The following is a 25,264-nucleotide window of genomic DNA, read 5'->3' on the forward strand; positions in this document are numbered from 1 at the left end:
CTCCAGACCTGTCATCCAACTGTCGGCCCCCCCCCCCCCCTCACATGAAGACGCTGCACATGTGAACATGCCTGTCTCACACAGAGGCCCCCGTGTGGAACACGTCCCAACAGCGGTTGTTTCCGCGGAGACCAGAACAGATGGGTTCCGTCTCCGTGGTGTCACACGTTGTTCTGGGTGTTACAGTGTAAGCGGGCACAAGGATCGTTGCGGTCAAAAATAGGCCAGAAATGTCGACGCAGATAAAAACAGCACGACTTGTCAAAAACACCTCAGGTTTATGAAAACGTCTCCGAGAAGAGACAGAAAGTCCACACTGTTAATTCAGCTTGTTTTAATCTCTTTATCCTGCAAATCCAACAGGAACGCGCCGTCAGTGTCAAGTTCTTCTGTGTCTGGCTCCCGTCTCAGGAATGAAGATCAGCCTGAGTCGGTTCCAGGCGGCTGGGAAAAGGTCAAAAGGTGACGGAGAGGTGCGGCTCGGAGCTCATTATCTTGTAACTGGAAGTGTGGGGACGGCGGGATGCAAAATGCCATATATCGGAAAGAAGAGTGCTCGCCTTCGCCTTTCACGATAAGGATGCCGGGAACTGTGCGCGGGGTCAGCGCTCGTGTCCTCGCTTGTTCACCTCTTCGCGTCTGTATTCCCGTCTGACTCCGGGTGGGGGGGCTCCCGGGGAGTCATGCGTGTTCCTCGGTTAATTTTAGCCTCGGCCGCTTCGAGGCCATCGAGACAAAACACAGAGCGAGCGCCTCCGCCTGTCTGCGGGACCCCCGCCCCCCCCCCCCCCTCACATGAAGACGCTGCACATGTGAACATGCCTGTCTCACACAGAGGCCCCCGTGTGGAACACGTCCCAACAGCGGTTGTTTCCGCGGAGACCAGAACAGATGGGTTCCGTCTCCGTGGTGTCACACGTTGTTCTGGGTGTTACAGTGTAAGCGGGCACAAGGATCGTTGCGGTCAAAAATAGGCCAGAAATGTCGACGCAGATAAAAACAGCACGACTTGTCAAAAACACCTCAGGTTTATGAAAACGTCTCCGAGAAGAGACAGAAAGTCCACACTGTTAATTCAGCTTGTTTTAATCTCTTTATCCTGCAAATCCAACAGGAACGCGCCGTCAGTGTCAAGTTCTTCTGTGTCTGGCTCCCGTCTCAGGAATGAAGATCAGCCTGAGTCGGTTCCAGGCGGCTGGGAAAAGGTCAAAAGGTGACGGAGAGGTGCGGCTCGGAGCTCATTATCTTGTAACTGGAAGTGTGGGGACGGCGGGATGCAAAATGCCATATATCGGAAAGAAGAGTGCTCGCCTTCGCCTTTCACGATAAGGATGCCGGGAAATGTGCGCGGGGTCAGCGCTCGTGTCCTCGCTTGTTCACCTCTTCGCGTCTGTATTCCCGTCTGACTCCGGGTGGGGGGGCTCCCGGGGAGTCATGCGTGTTCCTCGGTTAATTTTAGCCTCGGCCGCTTCGAGGCCATCGAGACAAAACACAGAGCGAGCGCCTCCGCCTGTCTGCGGGACCCCCGCCCCCGCCCACCCCCTCCTTCCCCGTCACACCGAACCACAATATCACAATATGTCTTTGGATGTGCCGGGATTATCGGAATATTCCATAATTTAGACGTGATCTTCCAAAGGGGAGATAATCCCGAGGCGGCCTCGGCATCGTGGGTCCTGGTAGCAAACAGCAGCATAGAGGAGTGTCAGGGCGCCACTTTACAGCCTGTCAATGTGACCTTTCCGTTGGCACAACAGCGCTGGCAGGACGATGATTAAGTCAAGATGCATGAGCCTGAATCCAGCTCGTTTGGACCTCGTGTGTCCTCGTAGTTTGTAGGATGGAGCCGGGCTAATAAATTCCACCGTGGATGCTTCTGTCCCCATAAAACGCGGAGCCCAGTCTCTGCACGCCATCTTTCCAGGTTACACCGTAGATGGTTCGGTGGCGCCGCGGTTGCTTTAGTGCCACTGTTGTTTGTAAAACAGGATGTCATCATTCATCACGTCTGCATTTGATTTTCCCGTTGGCACAAACCAGTGTAGATATTCCTGACAGGGTTAAAAGAGACAGGACTTCCAAGCCCCCTCTGCAATCACGCACACACACACACACACTCACACACACACACACACACGGCTGCCATGTACAGCTTATCAAGACTATAGATTAATATCATAGTTCAGCGGTGTGTATGGCAGCCACTCAGAGGGGATGCTGCTATTTTGAGCCCAGAGTCTTGATGTGGAGGGAGCCAGAGTGGACTGATGTGGATCTGCACTCTGTCACTGTCAGACCTCTGTCAAGTCATCCATTGTTAAATAAAAGGGACTTTAAAACACGGATTTCACAATAAAATGGCGCTGATGTCCAGGATTGCCTTTCATGACAGTTGTCAGTTGTTGTTGTTGCGTTGCTGTTGACGTTCATCTTTCAGAATGAATGTTAATCACCAACAATAAACTGTTAATTTTTCAGTCTAAAGCCTTAACCTCTAACTTTAGAATTCCTGTGCTCAGCTGATTTATGTGCACCAATGGGAGATCAGCTTAATATAAATCATATAGATACTTTATTTTCATCAACACCTAATACAAAACAAAAAACAAACAAAAGTTATTTGGTAAATATGTGCGTGTAGCCGTTCAAAACCTTATTTTGAAAGGCCACGATGTCACTTCCGCTCCTGTGAAACCACGCTGGCTTGACGCTGCTCTTGAGCCTGGCGGGCGGTAGAACGGCGGCGGATCCAGGGCAAAGTGGCAACCCGGAGTTTCTCCTCCGTCTTTACCCCAACTGGACGGACGCTCCGCGGCTATAAAACCCGCATCGCTGCGCTTCCGCTCCGCAACCCCCCCGCCGAGGGCAGCAGAGAGCTCCCGGCACTTCGGTCGCTATTTTCTGCGTGTTTTTAAGGTGCTTTTAAGTCACATCAGCGTCCAACACCTCGCATCCGCCATCTCCCTGGCAACCGGGGCGCCTCTCTCCATCATCCGTCACTCCTCCATCAGGAGCCGATCCCCTCGCCAGGCGGATTCTGGGATTCTCCCTCTGGTTTATTCGCGACTTAGTTGGACCGAGGTCCATGTGTCGGCGGAGTCTCACCTGTCAGCAGCAAAATGCCGGTGAGACGCGGTCACGTCGCGCTCCAGAACACCTACCTGGACACGATCATCAGGAAATTCGACGAACAAAGTGAGTGCTCGCTGTTGGACTTGACTTTTGGACGCCATCATAGAACAGCAGAGATATCTAGAGCTTTGAAACAAAGTGGCTTTGATGCCTTTTTTGTTGTGCTTTAATGATTTAAACGGCACAAAAGACGGAATATTTAACATTCTTAATTCTTTGATATTTGCAAATGAATTTTTGCTCATCGGGATTCTTGCTGAGACCTCAGATTTGTTATGCATTTACTCCTTTTTATTTTTTCTTTTCCATGTTCTTTGTTTTTTTTAATGTGACGTTTCAGCCTTTCATCTGATCTCCAGATTTGGAGATCAGCCTCCGAGATTCTATTTGTTTCCTTTCCATGTTCTTTGTTTTTATTTAATGTGACGTTTCAGCCTTTCATCTGATTTGGAGATCAGCCTCCGAGATCACAGGGAGGGAGACTAGATAGCCGACAACTTTCTCAGAGTTTTACCCAGACCTCACCTGTGTGCTGGTTGGTGGTCGCGCACACGCACGACCAGGTGAGCGCACGTGTCAGCGCTGCTTAGCAACCGTGTGACGACCGTGCTCTTCCTGTGTGTGTGGGCAGCAGACTGGGAGAGTAGTTCCACCCAGTCACACCACAGGAGGATAAAAGGCTCAGCCACGTATCGCAGGGGCCTCGTTCGGCCAATTCTCCATTAGCGACCTCCAAACAAAGTCGGCCTCCCGTCTCGCTCTTAAAAGCCTCAACAGTCTGCATTTCTCACTTGTTTCCAGAAAGCAGATAATTCAAATTCAACTAAAAAGCCGGTCTTGTCAGATCCTGCAGGAAAACTGTTGTTACAGGTTAGAGGTCAAATTTAAAAGCTAATCCAGACGGGCGGCAATAAGCTACTTTGAGAGCAGGTGTGAGAGGGAAATATTGGCGAGATGGATGACGTCTGCGTTGTTTCCTAATGCTTAAATAATGTGTCCGTTTTTAGTTCTAACTGTAAAAAATCAAGATTTGGCTTGAAGATGGAGTTTATACGCTTAAGCTACAAAACAGGTGATAAAGCTAGCTCGCCAGGACTGTAACGCAATAGCTAGCTAAAGTCTTTTGACCTTTATGAAGAAGTGGCACAAAATTAGGTCACTTTGTGATTTTATCAGTTTATAACGAGCACTAACAGCATTCAAGTCATTTGTGCCGAGTAATTCCTGGCTAACGGACGTTAGCCATCGCCGTGATTCTGCCCACGTTTAAAAATTTGCTGTACCTGAGAACATCATCCTGACTGTCAGCACCATCGATTTATCAAACAGCACATTTAATTGAGGCTTTGAGGACAAAAAAAAAGATCCGATAAAAGATCGATGCCTCAGACGCGGCCACTGAACCGCCCACGTGCTCGCGCGGTCCATTTGTTGTAAACATGCGCGACATGGCGCGCGTCTCCTGACGCCGGCGTGAACTGACCCACTGTGTCTCTCCGGTCACCAGACCGCAAGTTCCTGATCGCCAACGCCCAAATCGAGAACTGCGGGATCATCTACTGCAATGAAGGCTTCTGCCAGATGTTCGGCTTCACGCGGGCGGAGATCATGCAGCAGCCCTGCACCTGCCAGTTCCTGGTGGGACCCGGGACCATGAAGAGCGCCGTGGCCCAACTGGCCCAGGCTTTGCTGGGCTCTGAGGAGCGCAGGGTGGAGATCCTCTACTACTCTAAAGAAGGTACTGCTGGAGATTAAAGAAGGCTTTGAATCACACAGGAAGCATCTGGACAGCACATCTGGGCCTTGAGATACAGCTTAAAAGGTTTCAGTGGTGGTCCAAGGCTGAATGTATAGCTAATGAGCCCCCAGCTGCCTCTGGAGATGAGTTATGTAGGGATGACGCTTTGTCATAGCAGCCATTTCACCGCGGGGGCGAAATTGTAGGTCTGATGGCGTTGGCGGTGGCAACCGTCCTGGGGTATTTAAAAACTTCCTCTTGACTCCAGCGTCTCCCTTTTGTTCCCCTTCAGCTGGACCACGTTCCTACTGCGCTGATTCTGACAGCCGATTCCTCTAATTAAGCGGCTCCGCTCGCCCGCTCAGGTATATTTAATTACCCGGGCTAATTAGACCTCACCGGGTGCAGTGGGCGGGGCCAGTGATGTCATCAGATGCCTATGGAAGGTGACTGGAAACGAAGGAGCAGATCCCAGTTTCAGCCTAACTGAGCTCTTCACTCTGGTTACTCGGGTTTACCGTCTACTACTCCCCTCTGTGACTGCCCATTTGGGCATGGGGTGTTGAGCTCTGTTGTCATGGAAATGTAATCAGGCAGCGGGCTCAAATCCCCGAGCATCTCTTTGTTTTGTCGCCTGCGTCCCGCTGGGCCGAATCAGAACGCACAGAGGATCTTTCAGGAGAGGAAGCCCGTTTCTGTTGCCTTCACCTTCACTCTAAAGCTGTCAGAGTTTATGGAAGAACGTGGCTGGAACAGGCCGCCCGTGTGTGTGTGTGTGTGTGTGTGTGTGTGTGTGTGTGTGTGTGTGTGTGTGTGTCGTCTGCTGTCTCGGGTTTATTTTTAGACCCCACTGATTGCAGAGTGAAGTCAAACCTGAACGACGTGCTGCTCATTTAGCTTTTTTTTTAGCTTCACCTCCCTCACACCCTCAAATTGCCCCCTTATTCTCTCCTTTCTGCCGCTCCGTCTCGTGGTTTCCGTTTATAAAATATAGCCTGCTACACACACACACACACACCCACACACACACACAGAGAAAAGAGGACTGCTGTGATTGAGGGTGTGTAACTCAGACACAAAGGTGTCGCTGATGTCTGTGTCCGTGTGTTTAAAGGGACCTGCCGACCGTGCACGGTGGACGTGGTCCCCGTGAAGAACGAGGACGGGGTCGTCATCATGTTCATCCTGGATTTCCAGGAGCTGATCGATCATTCCCTCACCAAGTCGGGCCTGAGGCAGCGGGTCGCCCAGGGGTGGATTTACTGTAATGCTTTTACACTTTCTTGGTCCTCTGTCCTCATTATCGTCCCTCACCGTTCAGGAAGTGGCGCAGGACACTTTCACACTCCTGAACCCAGTTTGTGTCTCAGGCCAGAACAGGAAGTTGAAGATGAGGCTGCCGGTGCTGCGGTCCATGAGGCGACCCTCGCTCTCCAAAGACCAGTTTGAAGGCGTGGTGGTGGACTACCTGCAGGTGGGGCGCACGACTGGTGGACACCTGACTGGAAAAGGAAGCATTTAAAATGAGTGACAACGCTCTCTCTCTCTCTCTCTCTCTCTCTCTCTCTCTCTCTCTCTCTCCGTGCACGTGGCAGCCGAACAGCGAGGACGTCCCTCTCAAAGAGTTCCGGATCCCGTCCAAAGAGAGCTGCATGCAGTCTGAGACGGAAGCTCTGATAGAACAGGACCTGGAACCTCCCTCCCCGGCGGCGCTCTCCTCGGCCCAGCAGCGTTCCCTGCTGCCGGACCGGCTGGACCCGAGCGCGGCCTTCCCGGGGGGATCCATCCCTCGGAGCTGCTCCCGTGACAGCATGCGCAGTATCCGGCGAGCCTCGTCGCTGGACGACATCGACGGAATGAGGTCGGACTGGAGCAGCCGACCCGGTGACCCCAGGAGAAGCAACAGTGAGTGTCGGGCGCCATCGCTGTTTGGGGACAAAATGGCGGCGTTGAAATGGCTTTCAGACCCCGACGCCAATGTCGCCGCTCATTTCTGCAGATCTCAAGACCAGCGTTCTGAACTCCACGTCGGACTCGGACCTGGTGAGGCCCCGGGCCGTCGGCCGCATCCCCCAGGTGACCCTGTCCTTCGGCTCGGACAGGCTGATCCCGCCGTCGCCCACCGAGATCGAGATCATCGCCCCCAGCAAGATCAAAGACCGAACCCAGAACGTCACGGAGAAGGTCACGCAGGTCACGCAGGTGAGAAGGAGGTCCATGAAGCTTCGGTGCCCACGTGTGCGTCTCTGTAATGGAAGATTACTCAGGCTGCTCACCGGGGGGCTGCGTGTGTGTGTGTGTGTGTGTGTGTGTGTGTGTGTGTAGGAGACAATGTCACGACCAGTTACTGTCAGGACAACCACACCTGCACACGCTTCCTGTTTCGCGTCAGATAGAGAGGGAGGTGTGAACTAATGGTTTCGCACGAGGCGCGACATCGATGCCGCCACAAACGCAACGCAGCCGATCACGCCTCCGATGTGAGACGGACCCGTCGGTGAGGCCGAGAGCGCAGGAGTTACTGTGACTTTCAGACAGGAAGCAGAATCCGCTCGTTTTGGAGAGCGTTGCAAAAGCTCGCCGCCCCTCCGTGTAGCCGCAACGCGGCCCCCCGACCATCAGAAGGCCTCGAAACAAAGTCTGGCAGAACATTTCACTCGTTATCTCGAGTCCGGCAAACACCATGTACAAGTTTGGACAAAAAGTGCGTCCGCCTGTGTCGGCGGAGCGTTTGCGGCTTGTTGCTTTTTTTGCCGCTGGTATGTCTCCTGTCCTGCAGACAATTTATGGTCCAAGGCCGCGCGCCTTAATCTTGTTTTCTGTAAAAACAATCTGAGGCTTGTTGAATCCAGGTCAAACGTTTGTTCCGTCGTTTACGGAAAGTGCTGCTCACATTCAATTACTCCCAAAGTCGTTGCTGACTTCTGTCCGGTAGGTTTTATTGTCGTGTTGAGCCTTTGGATGTTGACGAGTCTTTAAGTTTCCTTTTTGTTTTGTTCTGTGGCTTTGTCTTCCTGCATTCGTTGGGTGTAAAGTTGTTAAACGTGTCCGAATGTGTTTAAATACCGCAGAGTGTGTGTGTGTGTGTGTGTGTGTTCTTGTACTTGCTACATACTGAGTACCAAAACCTGTATTCTCCTAGCTAAGTGAGGACACTTTGGCCGGGCCTTCTAAATACAACCATGACAGGAACGTTAGTCAGGATGGTTCAGGTTAGACTCTAACCGTTAGAGTAAGGAGCTGGGGAACGCATTATGGACTGGAAAGTCCTCATAAAGGTGGAAATCCAAGGATGTGTGTGTGTGTGTGTGTGTGGTTTTCAGAAGTTCTATAGAGGCCCGATGATGAAAATGGTGACGACTGCGAGGCCATTGAGCGGCGCTCAGTTTATTGACCTTGGCCCATGAGGCTAATGGAAGCCGGGGGGGGGGGGGCTGTCGTGCTCCCACATCTGCATCTGTCCGACTTTTTATCCTGGTTAAACAGCTGGAACTGACTCGCTGTTGAAATCAATGTCCAAACGTGCTGATCACCGGAGTCCAGAGATCATGTGGCCCTTCCTCTCAGCGGCCGTAGCTCACTCCCGTTCTATTACACAATGCTTTTTTTGCTGCCCTGCCTTTGTAATTGGATTTGGACTCGCACCTTACAGAAGGGAAATGAAGGTTGACATTGATCTGCGCTCGCATCGATTTGTCTGCACAACACGAAGCTGTGCACAGCGCGGCGCCATTGATTCGACTGTCACTTGTAAAGACGAGTAACATGCATGCAAAAAACCCTTGTAGCTCTGAGTGTGTGTGCGTGTGAGTGTGAGTGTGTGTGTGTGCTACTTTAAGGAAGAAGTGTGTTTGTATTGTGCCCCCTGGCTGCGACTCGGCTCACGGCAGATTTTGTTTGGATTTTCCCAGCGCCGGGATTGTAGCGCTGCGTTTGTAGCGGCTCTCGCGGCTTCATAATCTCTTTGACATTCAATAGGAGTAACATTTACAGATAATAGGCGATCGATGGCGTTACACAAGAGCAGCATCACTGGACAAATGAAGAGAAATCAATGGAAGAGGTTCCATTCCTGCAATTGTGTTTGATCCTTCGTAGAAGCTGCAGATTGACAGGTAGATGTCAGGAAGGCCAGCACGCGTTGCTGATGCTTAAAGGATCCATAACAACTCACAACCACCAGAGTTCCACCTGTTTCCTAAACTTTTCCCTCCTCTTGGGTTGTATTTTCTGTTAAAAAGCATTTTTTTTTTCCCATACAAGAAAGTTCCAGCAACCCAAAAGGCAACAATGTCCTCTGAAACACGCACAAGACAAGATTTAATAAATCACGATTATTTAAGCCCAACGTTGGCGACGTCGCGGCGGGTGAGAAACGCCCATCGTCTTATGCCCGCGAAAAGGCTCCGGATCCGACGGTCTTTCCCGAGGTCGAGCCGGGACGACGTTAACTTTTGGCAGCTGCTTAATGAGCGGCGGTGGTGGGGGCGGATGTCGTCACGCGCCGCAAAGGATCATTTAATTTGTTTGAAAGAGGATCCCAGAGCGAGGGCTGGGCTACAGGCGGGGAGGATGTGCTGGGTGGACCAAGTTGCCTTCTCCCTCTCCGTGTCTCTGGTCTCCTTTGTTTAGCCCGCGGCGCTGCGCACCAGCATGAGCTTCAAGCATAAACTTCAGCCTGTGAGTACTGACTGGCTTTTTCCTTTTAACCCCCACCCCCGCTTGTTTGTCTGTGGTGTGTTGTTGCTGTGCGGTCCCCCTCACCGCGTCCGCGTCGCCCTCCTCCCCCAGCTCACCTGTTGACCTCTGCAGGTCGACACCGTTGCCTCCCCCCCCCCCCCCCCCCCCCCCCCCCCCCCCCCCCCCCCCCGGGTTTGAACGCAGACGCTGCAGCTCGACTTGCTTTCTGGGGACCGCTCCCTCGCCGGGCCGCGGCGCCGGGGCGATGCGTGCCAGCCGGCGGTGGCAGTCGTTCGCCGCCCGCCGTTATGAAACGGAGGGGGGGACGTCAATCACGTTTCTCGGATGAGCGCCTGCGAGTGTTTATGGCCTCATTAACGCGCTGCCTTTCCACATCTGCTCAGTTGCTGAGGCACAAAGTGAAATTTGCCGATTGCCTCGCGGAGCATCCCGTCGCCGGCGTGGCAGAGCGGCACAAAAACGCTCTTTCCGTCCTTTGTGTTTCTTAACCGTATATGGCCAAGCACACACTGCTGGAGAGATTTTGTCCATGAGAAGTTTCTTTTGACTATTTCTGGTCATTGTGTGACATATTTTTGTACAATTCCTGTGTGAATGTGTGTGTGCAGCACGTAGGCAGTTTCTGATCCGGCCCCTTCTGCATGGAAATTCTGACCATATTTATTCAAACTAGAATACAAATGAGGTCCGGAAGTTTTGGGGAGCGGGTGGATGAGGCCGCTGCACAGTCACACCAGCCCTGACGGTTAAGTCGGCCACGTAGAGTCAGCGAGCCGTCCAGAATTAGCTAAAGAGGCTCATCTGAATGGCGCCGAATCGACGTGTGCCCTTCATTCCGGCGCACAATTGAGCACAACGCTGGCAGAAAGGGGGTCATGTGGTGGGCATAAAACGGGTTTCAGAGAGCGGCAGCTGTTGAATTCAGAGCGTGTCGGATTCAGAAGAGAGAGGACAGATTCTGCTCCAGCTGAGGCTGAGCCGGGGGGACCGCGCGAAGGTGATGAAGGGCAAGAGGAGACCGCCTGGTTGGCAGGGGGGGCTTCAGCGCTTCTGGAAGGGTCTGGTTGTCTGCTGCTGTGGTGAACTTGAGGACCTGCACACAGAAGCTCTAGTGGTTGTGCCGGTCAGTGAGTTGTCCGTTCGTTTGATTGACTTTGATGCTTTATTTCTACCACATAAACGTCCCTGGAGGCGGTGCCAGTTTTTCCCGCACGTGAGGATCGTCCTCATTCTTCTCATTAGAAAATGTTTGGCATGTTGACCAAATGCATTTGTTCTTCCCTGTACGTCCTCAGGTGTTGTCTCTCGGCGCGGACGTGCTCCCAGAGTACAAGCTCCAGGCCCCACGCATCCACAAATGGACCATCCTTCACTACAGCCCTTTCAAAGCGGTGTGGGACTGGGTCATCCTGCTGCTGGTCATCTACACCGCCATCTTCACGCCGTACTCGGCCGCTTTCCTTCTCAACGAGGTGGAGGAGCAGCAGAGGCGCACCTGCGGCTACACTTGCAACCCGCTCAACGTGGTGGACCTGTTGGTGGACGTCATGTTCATCGTGGACATCCTCATCAACTTCCGGACCACCTACGTCAACCAAAACGAGGAGGTGGTCAGCCACCCCGGGCGCATCGCGCAGCACTACTTCAAGGGCTGGTTCCTCATCGACATCGTGGCAGCGATCCCCTTCGATCTGCTCATATTCCGCTCCGGGTCCGAGGAAGACGGGGACGCAGTGGATGTCAGTGGCCCCCACACACAACACAGTCACAACACCTGAACCTTCAGGACAGACGTGTATCTTGTCGTTAATCTGAATTTGGCTTCCTCCTCCAGCCCCAGACGACCACCCTGATTGGATTACTGAAAACAGCCAGACTGCTGAGGTTGGTCCGCGTGGCCCGGAAGCTGGACCGCTATTCGGAATATGGAGCCGCCGTCCTTCTCCTCCTCATGTGCACCTTTGCCCTCATCGCCCACTGGCTGGCGTGCATCTGGTACGCCATCGGCAACATGGAGCGCACAGGCTCCGCCCGCATCGGCGTCATGAAGATCGGCTGGCTGGACAACCTGGCCGAACAGATCGGTAAACAGTACAATGACAGCGACGCAGAATCTGGCCCCTCCATCAAGGACAAGTATGTCACAGCCCTGTACTTCACCTTCAGCAGCCTGACCAGTGTGGGGTTTGGGAACGTCTCCCCAAACACCAACCCAGAAAAGATCTTCTCCATCTGTGTCATGCTCATCGGCTGTGAGTAGGAGGGCTGAAATGAAAGGACAAATGCTCGCTCGCGTTCTCCGACGTTCGTTAACTGAGGCAGTTTAGAACAGCTTCCATGTCAGTGCAAGACGAGGTTTTTAATCCCGGTCGGACGAGGCGTAGCCGAGCTTCAGATTTCACGTTTTCAGGATGGTGTTTTTACTGTGCAAAGCTAAACGGCCTCTGTCGTCTGTGCCGCGCAGCTCTGATGTACGCCAGCATCTTCGGCAACGTGTCGGCCATCATCCAGAGACTGTACTCGGGCACGGCCCGTTACCACACGCAGATGCTGCGGGTCAAAGAGTTCATCCGCTTCCACCAGATCCCCGGAGGCCTGCGGCAGAGACTGGAGGAGTATTTCCAACACGCCTGGTCCTACACCAACGGGATCGACATGAATGCAGTGAGTTGGGAAAGAGGGGGCGGAGCATCTGACTGCAGAGGCCTCCCAGTTCGACTCTGGGCCTGATGGGCCTCTAAAAGTTGGCTCTTTACTCACAGCATGCTCTGTGTCCCTGCAGGTTCTAAAGGGCTTCCCTGAGTGTCTGCAGGCTGACATTTGCCTGCATCTGAACCGCACGTTGCTGCAGAACTGCAAAGCTTTCCGCGGCGCCAACAAAGGTTGCCTGCGAGCTCTCGCCATGCGCTTCAGAACCACCCACGCCCCGCCCGGTGACACTCTGGTCCACAGCGGGGACATCCTCACTGCCCTTTACTTTATTTCCAGAGGCTCCATCGAGATCCTCAGGAACGACGTGGTGGTGGCCATACTGGGTGAGCGGCAAACACGCACGCCACACGCGCCACGCCTCTCAATGACCAGCCTTCTTATACCATTGTTGAGTCCCCCTCCGGTCTCCAAAGCGTTCAGCCACACACTCACATTGCCCTTTACAACAAACAGCCAGAGGTGCTTGGGCAGAGTTCCACTTCCATTTCACTGTGAACATTGATCATCGATAGTTGCAGCAGTCAGATCCAGACTCCAAAGGTCATTTCTTTTTAGCGATGTGAACAGGTTTGCGTTATCTCTCCTTTGTCTAACACTCGCTCGTCTTTTGTTTTGCTGCTATTTCTGCAGGAAAGAATGACATATTTGGCGAGTCGATCAACCTGTACGGGAGGCCGGGGAAATCGAACGCTGATGTCAGGGCTCTGACCTACTGCGACCTTCACAAGATCCTCAGAGATGACCTGTTGGAGGTGCTGGACATGTACCCCGACTTCTCCAACCTCTTCTGGAACAACCTGGAAATTACCCTCAACCTCAGAGATGTGAGTGCCAGCAGGGGGCGATGACGCGTTTGGAGGCGTAACTCCACTCCAGTCAATAATTACTAACCATAATTTACACAAGTGTGATATATGATGTAGATTTCTGAGTCACTTAAGCTGATCTGTATCAGGCAGATAGAATAAACCAGCCAAGTCCGGACAGAGACTGTCACTGTAGCTACCGAAGAGCGAGGCATCGGAGGAGCTCCCTGCGCCGTCGGAACCGACCTGGTGAGTGGGGGCAACACAACCCAAGTGCTCCTGTTATCTCACAAGGAATGACGGAGTCCCCTGTAACTCTGTGTGGGCAGACGGCACGGACCATGAAGACTCTTACCACGATCAGTCCTGTCACATGGTGAACCACCACCGGGGCACCATGGCAGAGTCACCTTGGGAAGACCTCTGCAGCAGCGTTAGCATCTGTTCCCAGTCCAGCGACGAAGAGATGAAGCCTGTGGACCGTAACAGGGTGGAGATGTACCCCCCCGGTGGAGACAGCAGAGACTACCCTGCCACGGTGCTCAACCTCGTGCCCCACAGCGGGCCCTCAGCTGGATTGGGGCCTTCTGTGGACCTCGGAGGGCCGCCGTACCCAGGTTGAGTCCAGGAATGTTCGATTATTGAAAATGTGTCCTCAGAGGTGAGTAACGGGCCTTTCTGCTCCGCAGCGGCAGCCTCTTTCAACGTCCCGGGTCTGTACGGATACTGGCCGGAACGCAGGGCCAGTCAGTTTTCCGAGAGCCAGATAAGGGCGTCGTCGGTCCGGGCCGGCTCCCACCCTCCGCCCTGTGCTGAGGATCGACCAAGTGAGCTGGAATCCAGACTGGAGTTGCTGCAGTCCCAGTTAAACAGGTCAGTTTTCTCACGCCAGCGGGACAAAAGGAGGGGGCACCCGGATTTGAACCGGGGACCTCTTGATCTGCAGTCAAATGCTCTACCACTGAGCTATACCCCCGACGCTGGCTGCACAGGGGAGGAGACGAGGAAAGACAAATAAAGATAAGAGCGTGTGGGGGGGGCGAGTGTGTGTCCCTGACCCGTTCCTCTCCACCCGTTTGTAAAGGTCTGCTCTGAAAACGGTGCTTTCTCTTTCCCTCCATCCAGACTGGAGACACGGATGACGGCAGACATCAACGTGATCCTGCAGCTCTTACAAAGGCAGATGGCGCCGGTGCCTCCGGCCTACAGCGCCGTGTCCCCCGGCCCTCACCCGCCTCACCCCACCACCCTCTACAGCACAGGGGCCCCCATAATCCACTCGGTCCCTCCGATCCAGGCCTCCCACATGGACAGTACCTCCTCGCTCCTACAGGTCTCTCCTTTGACTACTTAAACCACATATTTTTTTAAACGCTCTGTTTATTTAAACGGTCGTCTTTTTGTCAGAGTCCGGACCCCGACCTCAAGCACAAATCCAAAGACTCCCTCTCCAGCGGGATCCAACTCACCGTGGCCTCAGACGACACCATGTCCATGTCTCCAGAGTCCGCCCAGCCACATCTGCCCCCTGTGGACCTCACGCCCCCTCGCCTGGCAGAAGAGTCTCCCAGACTGCACTGCAGCAGCCAGCGCTTCCCCTCCCTCCCCGACCACCTGCAGCTGTCCACAGAGGTGCATGACATCCACAGGCATCTTTCTGACCCCGTCCTGCCTGGAAGCTAGGACGCCATTGACGCGTGTGGACGGGACCGCCGTGTTCATCTTCCTCCGCTCTGTTAATTCCTTTTCGTTCCTTCCTTCCTTCCTTCACGTCCTGCGAACAGAACGGTTGTCCTCGTCCATCCGGCTGGACAGCGCGCACACCTGCACGTGCAGCTGTGGCGTCGCCGTGGGTTCAATGTTGAAGAGAGCTCTCAAAAACTGCAGCTGTGCACCGTTATGGTTGATAAGTGTATAAATAGGCCCGCTTCCTCCCACTTCCTGTACCTCAACTTGATCACGCCATGTTGAGTTTTCTCATACTGCCATCTCAGCCAATACTCATATATGGACTATATATCTGATATATATATGTATATCAGATATATAGTCGGTTGGACTGAACCCGAAAGGCCACCTGTGATTGGATGTACAGTGGGAAGGAGACTCAACGTCTGTGTGTTTATGTCAGTGTGCGAACTGATTTCGATTTTTTGTCTCGGTTACAGGGAGACACACCTAATAAATATGTTACCGAGAGTTTTAAATGAAAGAAATGCGACGGTTTTGGTGTTTTTGGAGAAGATATCAGACATACATGTTGCTGTCTGAGATACTGTGAAACAAGAGGATGCAGGATCATTTTCATCTCATATTTTGCTTTCTGACATAACCATGGAACAGCAGGATGTTTTATTTTATCAGTAGAAGGGTTCAAATGCGCACAATCAAACAGAGCAGGGCTGATTTGTAGATGACTGTACATTTGCACTTATAGTTGTCTTTTCTCCATAAATGTTGACCTGGTTTTGCTTCCTTTGGCGTCGGTTCAGTCCTCAAATGTTTTCCAGCGTGCTCAGACCTGATGGACTAGACTGAAACTGTTCCTGTTACCCCACATGCAACCACACAGTGAATGTATTGGCTTTTTAAGTAGGCATTTATATTTATGTTAATTGTTTCTTGGAGCACAGATTCCTGTTATTCAGGGTTGGGTTTTTTTTAGATTAAATGCAGTGCTGTTACACCAGGTGTCCTCACAGTATTTATTTCCCAGAGTTTTCAGAAAAGCACTGACACGCAGAGGCATGTGTTTATTTAATGCATGTGTTCACTGTAAAACGATTTTAACAATAATACAATAATAACATCGTTTAGCGGCCTACGGGTGCCAGTGGTCCACAAATCGCATTTGTAAATGTTCATATTAATGAATTGATTTAAATATATATCTATATTTATAAATACGGCAGCCAAATTTTAACTTTTAGACAGTTATTCAAAGTTAATTTTACGACTGCTGCTGCCGCAGTGTCAGCGCTGCTCCACCAGGGGGCGACATCTCATCGCAGGTAAACGCGATATTCATTTCCGGTCGAATCTGCATCAAACACACATTGAATCATTCTTGTTGAACCATCTATGGGGATTTTCTCTCCTTCAGCCTTTACTGTCACGCTATCGGCGTGCGTACAAAAAAAGAACAACCATGTAGCGATAGATGATGCTTGAGAATGTTCATAATTTCTACCGTCAGCTGTTCTGTACGTCGGGGGTATAGCTCAGTGGTAGAGCATTTGACTGCAGATCAAGAGGTCCCCGGTTCAAATCCGGGTGCCCCCTCATTTTGCTTGTTTCCAATTATATTTAGTACATGTTTTTCTTGAAGCCGTCACGTGTCGTAAATACCCCGATACCGTCGTGAAACCATTATTCTGTATTTACACACGCAGGCGTTGGTTTTCGACCTACATCCTTTGATTCATTTGAGCTCCCTTATTAAATCATGCCGTGCCCAGCAGAGGACATCCTGGCACTTCCAACGATATCCCCGAGTTTGGATCGGAATATTCGCAACTTTGTTTTCCTGCCAGACAAAACGAAGACGGCAGGAAGAGTTCTTTCCTCGGGGTTCAGTGATTCCAGGAAACAAACTCCAACAAAGGCAGCACACTGACACGTTTGTCCTAGGACATGGAGTAATACAATTTATTAGAGCAAATTCAATAATAAACTTTATGAAAAAGCTACAACATTAACACTTGGCTTACCGACATCTTAAGTTGATATATTTATATGTATGTACAGTTTGCCTTGTAATGGCATGCTACAAGGACATGATCATTAAAATGTTCCAAAGAAAAGAGAAACCAAAAGGCAGACTGGGGAGAAACGTTGTTCAACTCTCCCCCCCCGACACGGAAAATCCTGCCGCCCGAGAACAACCGTCCGCTCGGAAAAAGAAAGACCAGAAAAAGGGTGTAGCGAATGCTTAGAGGACGCTGCTCCGCTAGGTTCTGAGTGCTGCTGTACACGTCTGCTGAAATAAAAAAAGAAACACACCACGGCAGTAACAATATGGATCCCTCCGGTTCATTTACAGGAAAAGCGGAAACACACCCATGTGACAACACCTGATATCGGAACGCTTCGAGTCCACAGTAAGTCTACGACACTCCTACTCATCACGGGGGGGGGTCACCTTCTCAAACAGGCGGCCGTTCTCTGAACATATCGGACAGACGGCGCTCACGACATCGCGAAATCTCTGCAGGCGCCTGCTCGGGGGGTCCCGAGAGGCCCAACACTGAACTGTGAGCCAAATAAATAAGAGCTTTAAACGTGGAGAAGAGAAGAAAGACGGAGGACAGAAAATGGAGGAAGTGTAAACCGGGTTACTGCGGAGCCCCAGCAGGAGGCGCCGCAGGCGTCGCCCGTCCTCCACCGGGAACGTTGACTATCGTGTCCACACGTGTCCTTATACGCGCAGGATCTCCAGGCAGTTGTTGTAGCAAATGGCGATCCAGTCGGGCTGCGTGGAGGCCCACTGCACGTTGTTGATCTCCCCTTCGGCCGTGTAGGCCAGGATGGGGTCCTCGATGGCCCGCGGCATCTGCTGGATGTCCCAGATCAGGGCCTGGTGGTCGTCGGCTGAGGGGGAGAGAAGGTCGGGGTCAGAGAAGGTCGGGGTCAGAGCGGCGGCGGAACGCGTCGACAAATCTGACATCTCCGGTTGGGTTCTGTAACCGCGGTTACCTGCCGTGCAGATGTGACACGAGGAGTGGGGCGCCCAGGCGATGCCGTTGACACACGCGCGGTGGTTGTTGAGCCGCGCCACCGGCGTGCACGGCACGCGCACGTCCAGGATGACGACCTGAAACACAGATATCAACGACGTTTGAAACCGGGTCTTTCCCATCCTAAAAACCTCCCGGTGTTCCGAGGTTTAACGGAACAAAGGCGGGGCGGGGGGGGGGGGCGGCGAGGGCTGGACTCGCCTCCATGCCGTCCATGGCCATGGTGGCCAAGTAGTTGGGGTCCTGCTTGTTCCAGCAGAGGCGGAGCAGCGGGTGGTGCTGCGGGTCTTCGTAGATGATGGTGCTGTGCTCCAGGTGCCGCAGGTCGAACATCCGGACCGACCCGTCGGCTCCCACGGACGCAAACATGTCTCTTCCACCTCCCGCACGGCTGAATGCGATGTCATACACCTGCGCGCGCACACACGCACACACAGTTGATTGGACCGTTCTCTTGAACCGTGCGCAGAACCACACGCTGCACAGCAGCACGGACCTCTTTGTCGTGAGCAATCAGCTGGGTCTTCACATGTCCAGACACCAGGTTGACTCGTCCCAATACCTGACCCGTCTCCAGCCCCCAGATGGTGCAGGTGGTGTCGATGCTGGAGGTGCCTGCGAGGGTGGGGGGGGGGGCAAAGTGGTCAGCAAGTCAAACAGCAACCAGCATGTATTTGCTAACAGCGCTAACAATCTTTACCCAGAAGATTGGGATCGACTTCATTCCAGTCAAAAGAGGTGAGCGGGGCACAGAAATCGGAATTCTTGTTGTTATTTAGCAAACACTCCAGGCGGGTTTCTGTGTCGCTGACCTGGGTGACACAAGCGAACACGTTAGTGCATGAGAGGGACATTTTGATCGTCTTCAACCCATCTGCTCCTACCCTCCAAATTCGCAGGTAGTCGCCGCTGGTGGCTAACAGATCTGGGTAGATCCCCTTGGTGTCGGGGATCCACATGATCTTTGTGGTGGGGTAAGGATGGTCAAACGTGTTCCTGCAGACAAACTCTGAACTCTCCTCCTCCAGACCCACCAGCTGAACCTGGAAACGGGTAAAAACAAATGACTTGTTATTGCAGGAAGAAGTGCTCATCTATCGGCATGGCGACGGGTTAGAAATAGCCTTAGCTATATATAGTGCTGGGATTCTCCCGTTGAAATAGAGCATTTATTACACGCGTCCGGGGATTTTTTTTGGTGCTTTCGCATTACTGTTATGAACAAAAACAAACATTAAGATTATTCATCTTGTGCAGCGTAAGACAACTAGCATTAGCACTAGCTGGCTAACGTTACGGTCTTTGGCTTCACGCTAGCTCGCTGATGAATGGCCGCTACGCACCTTGTTGTTGTACTCCTCCACGAAACTCCCGAGGGCCAGGCGAAAGCGTTTGTCTGGACGGACGCTCCAATTCATCGCGTACACCGTCCATGGCGCCTCGTATTTGTAGATTTCTTTTCTTTTCCCGTGGAGCGACATCCTCCCGAACTGTTGTCTGGAGCAGCTAACACGCTACTGCTAGCAAACTGCGAAATAAGTAGTCCGGCCAGCAAACTGTTACCAGCGATTTAGCGCGTAAGAGGAATTGTAACAGCTGTTGTGGTAGCGAACATCTATTTAAACAAATATAATATAAAAGCAGGATTTTGTACCACTTCGTTTAACAAAGAGTCGCATTGCTCGTTGCGTCCACAAGTTAAAAAAAAATCATCGGCTGGCAAGAGACTTCCGGTTGATATTTTCAAAACAAGAGATCACTGAAGACGTTAATCTGTTCAACTGGAACGTCAACCGGATTTATTTACCTGCCGATTTTAGGAATTCGAATTTCATGTTAGCTTTTAGCAGTTGATTCAATTTGTTATTTACATTTTTATTGGAACTACACACATGAGGTGGTTTGGGAAACTTTCTTTTCATGGAGCTCTACAGCCAACTAACCCTGTTATATATGTTATATATATTATATCACAAACAAATTAACCTAATGTCTTCTGCCCCTCGAATGGCCTTTAAAGGTTTTTCCTCTCTACATCTTCATTTCTCGTTGCCTTAAAGGATTTGGATGTTCATAAAATTGAAACCCAGAGTATCATCTGTTTCTCAAGCGTGTGAAAATAATAAAATGAAAGAAATAACTTTGTTTATAAAATTCCCACTCTGCTCTGGGCTATTGACCCGCACCACTTAAGTTCTCAGTCATCCAAGTCTCTTAAATCTAAATCTTGATTAAAAAGAATTTATCTTGTGGTAATTCTCTGCCTTCTTTATATATCGGAGACATAGTTGTTATATTCCTATCATACATATTATTTATTATATTCTCATTAATAGATTCACCTGAATGAACCAGCCCTTCACTCTCCTTTTCATTACCAATATTTTTAATATTTTTTACCGGAAGTATATTGGTCGCACTATTTTACGCTTGACAAATCGCACCTGTAGTTCCGCATTGTGGCCGCTGGGCGGCGGCGTTCTGAACAGGATTAATTCTGTTTTTGCAATTCTTTAAATATTCAATTCAAACAATTGACACATTGCAAAGACAGTCAATGTAAATACAAGGTAAGACATGAAAAATGAAACTTGTTATTCTCTGTGCTTCGATCTGCGTGAAATGCAAGGCGCACAAACCTGCTGGATAATATATATTTAAATTTAATAGTCTATTTGAGTGGGGATATGGGCCAGAGGCAGGATGAAGCCCGGGTAAAGGAACTGCTTTTGTTTGCAGTTCCAAAGATATTTAGGGTGCTTTTTACTCACTTTTTGTCTCTTCGACGTCATTATTTCTCTCCCCCTATAATAACATGAAGCGTTTGGGATGGTGACGTCAGCCCGTTTGAACAGCCAATCCCGGCGTCCCTTATTGGGAGGTGAGCAACACCGTGACAAGGACAGCTCAGGCGACCAGAGTTCAGCCAGCTTTCCGTTTCTTCTGACTCTAGTTCCTCCGGTATGGAATTTAAATAATGTAGAACATTTGACCGAGACATACACCGCAAGCTGTGGTTTTCTCGTCGGAAATAATCGTTCTGCGTCCATGGTTTGCGTGGTCTCCACCGACTTGAAGTTGCTCCACAGTTAGCCACCGTTAGCATGCTAACGTCAGGTTGGCTAAGTGCTACAGAGCAAGTGGTGGTGGAGGGTTGGCTCTGGGATTAAAGTCGTCATTTGTGAGAATGTGAACACACGTTCGTCTTCAATCGAGAGCTTTTGGAGCAGCCTCGCATGTCCGATGACCTTTTATTTTAGGTTGAGCTGGCAGAAAGTCGCTGGCTAAAGTTAGTGTTGCTAGCCACAGCTTACAAATCGATTCATCAGCGGATTCGCCCACATATGGTACTTAATATGAGATTAGCCTCCCCCAGTGGTGCTGCTCTGTTTATCTGTTTAAGTTTATCTGGGTAAAGAGCAGCTTTATCTTAACCCTGACACATGGATATTTCCAGGTTTTCCGGGCTGACCTGTTGAAGACCTGAAGCTGGAGCAGTGGAACATGTTCACCGATCTTCTGAGATCATTTGGACTGATGTTTGTCCCACTGCTTGTCTCTTCAGGACCCACCATGCGAAGAGCAGCGGTTCTCCTGATCCCCGCGCTCCTCTTCCTCCTGGCCGTCCCTGTCTGCAGCGGACGCTACAACGATGATTTTGATGACGGCGAGGACATCGTGGACTTCGACGACAACGACTTTGCCGAGTTCGAAGACATGAACGACGACCCCCAACCCGAGCCAGAGACGGCTCCTCCACCCCGCGCGTCGCCGCCGCAGCCTGAAGAGGATGAAGATGAAGCTACTGTGGAACTAGAAGATGGCCAGGACGGTTTTGAAGACGCAGAAAATCAGGTAGGTAGAATGTCGTGATGTGGTTATTTTACAGCTAAATATTCGTATTCTCTCACTGGATTGTAGCATTTGGCCATCTGTCTATGATGTTTAGGATAGAAATGTGACATTAATGTTTCCCCAGGATCAAGACATGTACAACAAATATGACCAGGAGGAATTTGAAGGGATCGGTGACATGGAGAAGACGAGTCACTCCACCAAGGACCCCCTCATAATCCACACGGTAAAACAGGTTTTGGCGCTTTAAACTGACCCGTTTCCTCACACGAACTCATCAAATCCATCGAGAGGAAACGTGCCAGATGTCCACGGCGGCGGTTATCCCCCTGACTGCTGCGTCTCTGCAGGTTCCTGCTCATCTCCAGAACAGCTGGGAGAGTTATTACATGGAGATCCTGATGGTGACGGGCCTGCTGGCGTACATCATGAACTACATTATCGGCAAGAACAAGAACGGTCGCCTGGCCCACTCCTGGTTCAGCTCGCACAGGGAACTCTTGGAGAGCAACTTTGCACTCGTGGGTGAGTCCTTCCAGCTGTCGAGCAGACGCTTCCGGCTCCGACCGTGAGGCTGGAGCGCACAGAAGTACCGTGTTAAACTGCTGCCCACAGGTGACGACGGCACCAGCAAAGAAGCCGTGAGCACCGGGAAGCTGAACCAGGAAAATGAGCACATCTATAACCTGTGGTGCTCCGGACGTGTGTGCTGCGAGGGCATGCTGATTCAGCTCAAGGTACGATGGGATGTGCCCCAGACGCGAGGGTGTCGCCTGAGTCGTCCGCTCTGACCATGGCTCTCCCTGTTTGTTGTAGTTCTTGAAGAGGCAGGACCTCCTCAATGTTCTGGCCAGGATGATGAGGCCCGCCTGTGATCAAGTGGTGCGTAAAGCGATGAAGCTGAGTGTGTTCCATGTCGGGCTCTTTGAGGAGCGCTGAGCTCATCTCCGCTCGATGCCACCATGATTTAGTGTATTCCTCTATCGGCTCTTTAAATGGCTGTTGTGGTTTAAAAACGGCCCCGCCCTTCCGTCCCTCCGTCTGTCTGCAGCAAATCAAAGTGACTCTTAATGATGACGACATGGACACGTTTGTCTTTGCTGTTGGTACCAAGAAGTCCATGGCCCGACTGCAGAAGGAGATGCAGGACCTGGTAAATATTCTGCAACGTGTCCACCGGTGCAGCCCGGGGTGCCTTCAGTGTTGTTGTGACTCACCTGTGTGTCCGTAGAGCGAGTTCTGCGGGGACAAGCCGAAGTCCGGGTCCAAGTACGGGCTCCCAGACTCTCTGGCTATTCTGAGTGAGATGGGGGAGGTGACGGATGGCGTGATGGACAACAAGGTAAAGGTCTTCCTGCGCTCTGCCGGACGCTCTCGCCACCCAGAGATGATAAACAGGCCTCTCCTCTTTCTGCTTACGTCTGCAGATGGTGCATTACATCACAAACAACGCCGACAAGATCGAGTCCATCCATTTTTCGGACCAATTTTCTGGTCCAAAGATTATGCAAGAGTAAGAGATTCCTCTTTTTTTTCCCCTTCTTTCCATGGATTCAGTCATATCTTCATGTCCTTTTGCAGAGAGGGACAGCCGTTGAAGCTGCCCGAGACCAAGAAGACACTGCTGTTTACATTCAATGGTGAATATTCTCGGTAAAATCTGCCCTCGTGAGCCCCACAAAGAGTTAAACGCACGTTTGCTTCCTGGTGTAGTGCCTGGCATGGGCAACACATCTCCCAAAGACATGGACTCTCTGCTGCCCCTCATGAACATGGTGATCTACAGCATCGACAAGGTCAAGAAGCTCCGTCTGAACAGAGAGGTGAGCAGCTCCTCGTGTTCTCCCCGATACCGGCGTCCCTCCACGGGGCGGCGCCGCCTTCACTGTGTCCTCCTGCGTTCAGGGAAAACAGAAGGCCGACAGAAACCGAGCCCGCGTGGAGGAGAACTTCCTGAAACAGACGCACGCTCAGCGCCAGGAGGCGGCCCAGACCCGCCGGGAGGAGAAGAAGAGGGCCGAGAAAGAGAGGATCATGAATGAGGAGGACCCCGAGAGGCAGCGGCGCATGGAGGTCTGGAAAGGGCCCGTTCGGATCACGTGGAGCGTCCAGCCCCCCAGTGAGCGGCGCCCGGCCTAAAACCGCTCTTGTGTTCTGTGTTCAGGAGGCGGCTCAGCGACGGGAGCAGAAGAAGATGGAGAAGAAGCAGATGAAGATGAAGCAAATCAAAGTGAAGGCGATGTGAGCGGCGATGGCGGTCGCCGCCCCCACCCCCCCCCCCCGATCGCAACAAACGTTCGAGTGCTGTGCGAAATCGGATCATCGGTGCGGATCATCCTTTTCCAGCTGCCCACGACCCCCCCCCCCCCCCACGGGCCGCAGCTCGCACAGCATCTGAACCTTTTTGGAATCGGGACGACGCCATCGACGTTCCCTTCAGGTGTTTGTTTGTTTGCTTCCCCGCTCCTCCCCACAGCCGATCCAGCTGCAAACACATCTGTGCCTCCGGGTGTGTGTCCCCACTGCCTCTGATGCTCGCCGACGGCGCGGCTCCGCTCGCTCCGTGGCGTCGGATAAGTACAGCTTTGTAGCCACATCTCGCGCCATTTTCTACGGAGCCGATTCCGACAGACCCGAGCGGCTCACGAGCCTTTTCCACTCGGACAGGAACACTATGTTTTGGTATTCAGACACATTTTGGAACGGAACTATTGTGATAATATTGGATTTGTGTGATTAATATAATACACTATTTCTTTATTTATATCTTCTATGAGATTGTTTTTTGCAGCCTGTTTCTCATGAAGACCTGAGCAAATCTAATAAAATGCACTGGAGCCTGTTGGAACCTTCTGCCGTGTGCCTTTGATTCCAGATTAGATTGATTCTTCTGAGCCGAAAGGGAAATTGTGATAGACGCTGGGCGCGGCGCCGCCCTACGCAACACTTAAAAGTGACAGATGTGCAGCAAAGTGGGCCCAAAACAGTTGAAGCTAATTTTAACCTGAGCAGACCATCTACGTCCGAGCTAAATTTAGTTGCCCCACTCTGGCCGAGGAGCTCAAATGGCTGCGTCCATTCAGATGTAAAGTTTATATCAACTGTTTTGCAGTTAATCCCCACGTTAACATCAATAAAAAACACAAGTGACTTGCTTGCCTGTGCTGTATACTCTTGTCTGTTGGTGTGGTTTGCATTTTAGCCTTTGGATTGTCGTAAATTTAATTTATATGCAATAAAACCATAATCTTGCTGGTTCACTGCCAACAATAAGAATCTCGGGGAGTGACAGGTTCACTTGGCTCCCATTGAATATTTAAAATGCTCATTTTGCAGCGCAAACGCAGGATGCATGGTTGCTGTATGAGACCACAACGCGTTTAAATATCACTTGACGTGCACAAGGAGATGCTGCAGCTTCAAACAAAGAAATGTTAAATATCTTCTATAAATTAAAAGATCTGTGCCAGGCTCAAGTGTGTAATTGAATCTTCAGGGGGTCTTGTTTATTGCTTTAATTCTTTCACTTAATTTTTTTTAGCACACCTCCAAATGTTTTAAGTCTACTTCATGCTGTGTAAAAT

General features: G+C 51.4%; 3 protein-coding genes and 2 non-coding genes across 6 annotated transcripts; 3 read left to right on the forward strand and 2 right to left on the reverse strand.

The window, feature by feature from the left end:
• Positions 1–2,672: 2,672 nt before the first annotated feature.
• On the forward strand, positions 2,673–15,775 carry kcnh6a (potassium voltage-gated channel, subfamily H (eag-related), member 6a). The gene is made up of 16 exons (XM_057015446.1): positions 2,673–3,195; positions 4,640–4,870; positions 5,985–6,134; positions 6,241–6,344; positions 6,466–6,775; positions 6,870–7,072; positions 10,867–11,310; positions 11,406–11,823; positions 12,036–12,235; positions 12,354–12,606; positions 12,914–13,107; positions 13,239–13,338; positions 13,419–13,706; positions 13,779–13,962; positions 14,215–14,422; positions 14,497–15,775. Exons 1-16 carry the CDS (start codon positions 3,120–3,122, stop codon positions 14,770–14,772), a joined length of 3,639 nt encoding a protein of 1,212 aa, XP_056871426.1. The 5' UTR covers positions 2,673–3,119; the 3' UTR covers positions 14,773–15,775.
• Positions 13,994–14,065, reverse strand: trnac-gca (transfer RNA cysteine (anticodon GCA)). Its single transcript has one exon. It is a non-coding gene; the product is annotated as a tRNA-Cys (tRNA).
• Positions 15,776–16,299: 524 nt separating the features above from the next.
• Positions 16,300–16,371, forward strand: trnac-gca (transfer RNA cysteine (anticodon GCA)). The gene has a single exon. It is a non-coding gene; the product is annotated as a tRNA-Cys (tRNA).
• A 338-nt stretch (positions 16,372–16,709) lies between these two features.
• On the reverse strand, positions 16,710–19,540 carry dcaf7 (ddb1 and cul4 associated factor 7). The gene is made up of 7 exons (XM_057015469.1): positions 19,169–19,540; positions 18,710–18,868; positions 18,526–18,637; positions 18,322–18,440; positions 18,027–18,236; positions 17,785–17,902; positions 16,710–17,679 (listed from the first exon to the last, which is right to left on the reverse strand). The coding sequence occupies exons 1-7, from the start codon at positions 19,304–19,306 to the stop codon at positions 17,507–17,509; spliced, it is 1,029 nt and encodes a 342-aa protein (XP_056871449.1). The 5' UTR covers positions 19,307–19,540; the 3' UTR covers positions 16,710–17,506.
• Positions 19,541–20,633: 1,093 nt separating this feature from the next.
• Positions 20,634–24,849, forward strand: ccdc47 (coiled-coil domain containing 47). Of its 2 annotated transcripts, none has more exons than XM_057015451.1 (13): positions 20,634–20,786; positions 21,391–21,680; positions 21,805–21,906; positions 22,031–22,205; positions 22,296–22,417; positions 22,497–22,562; positions 22,732–22,833; positions 22,912–23,022; positions 23,108–23,193; positions 23,262–23,320; positions 23,394–23,503; positions 23,586–23,753; positions 23,845–24,849. In XM_057015451.1, the coding sequence occupies exons 2-13, from the start codon at positions 21,399–21,401 to the stop codon at positions 23,923–23,925; spliced, it is 1,464 nt and encodes a 487-aa protein (XP_056871431.1). In that variant the 5' UTR covers positions 20,634–20,786; positions 21,391–21,398; the 3' UTR covers positions 23,926–24,849. The 2 variants fall into 2 exon arrangements, with proteins under 2 accessions (XP_056871431.1, XP_056871432.1); XM_057015452.1 differs by lacking the exon at positions 20,634–20,786 and adding an exon at positions 20,904–21,172.
• Positions 24,850–25,264: the final 415 nt, after the last annotated feature.

The sequence above is a fragment of the Takifugu flavidus genome, chromosome 18 (assembly GCF_003711565.1).
Source record: "Takifugu flavidus isolate HTHZ2018 chromosome 18, ASM371156v2, whole genome shotgun sequence".
Taxonomy (NCBI): domain Eukaryota; kingdom Metazoa; phylum Chordata; class Actinopteri; order Tetraodontiformes; family Tetraodontidae; genus Takifugu; species Takifugu flavidus.

Bases quoted from the DNA above. Each gene is read 5' to 3' on its own strand.
- ccdc47 (XM_057015451.1), top strand. From the start codon at position 21,399: ATGCGAAGAGCAGCGGTTCTCCTGATCCCCGCGCTCCTCTTCCTCCTG. The intron at 22,206-22,295 runs GTGAGTCCTTCC...TGCTGCCCACAG, and splicing joins GAGCAACTTTGCACTCGTGG to GTGACGACGGCACCAGCAAA. The intron at 23,194-23,261 runs GTAAGAGATTCC...GTCCTTTTGCAG, and splicing joins GGTCCAAAGATTATGCAAGA to AGAGGGACAGCCGTTGAAGC.
- kcnh6a (XM_057015446.1), top strand. From the start codon at position 3,120: ATGCCGGTGAGACGCGGTCACGTCGCGCTCCAGAACACCTACCTGGAC. The intron at 3,196-4,639 runs GTGAGTGCTCGC...TCCGGTCACCAG, and splicing joins CAGGAAATTCGACGAACAAA to ACCGCAAGTTCCTGATCGCC. The intron at 6,345-6,465 runs GTGGGGCGCACG...TGCACGTGGCAG, and splicing joins TGGTGGTGGACTACCTGCAG to CCGAACAGCGAGGACGTCCC.
- dcaf7 (XM_057015469.1), bottom strand. From the start codon at position 19,306: ATGTCGCTCCACGGGAAAAGAAAAGAAATCTACAAATACGAGGCGCCA. The intron at 18,237-18,321 runs GTCCGTGCTGCT...GTGCGCGCGCAG, and splicing joins TGATTGCTCACGACAAAGAG to GTGTATGACATCGCATTCAG. The intron at 17,903-18,026 runs GCGAGTCCAGCC...TCTGTGTTTCAG, and splicing joins TGGCCATGGACGGCATGGAG to GTCGTCATCCTGGACGTGCG.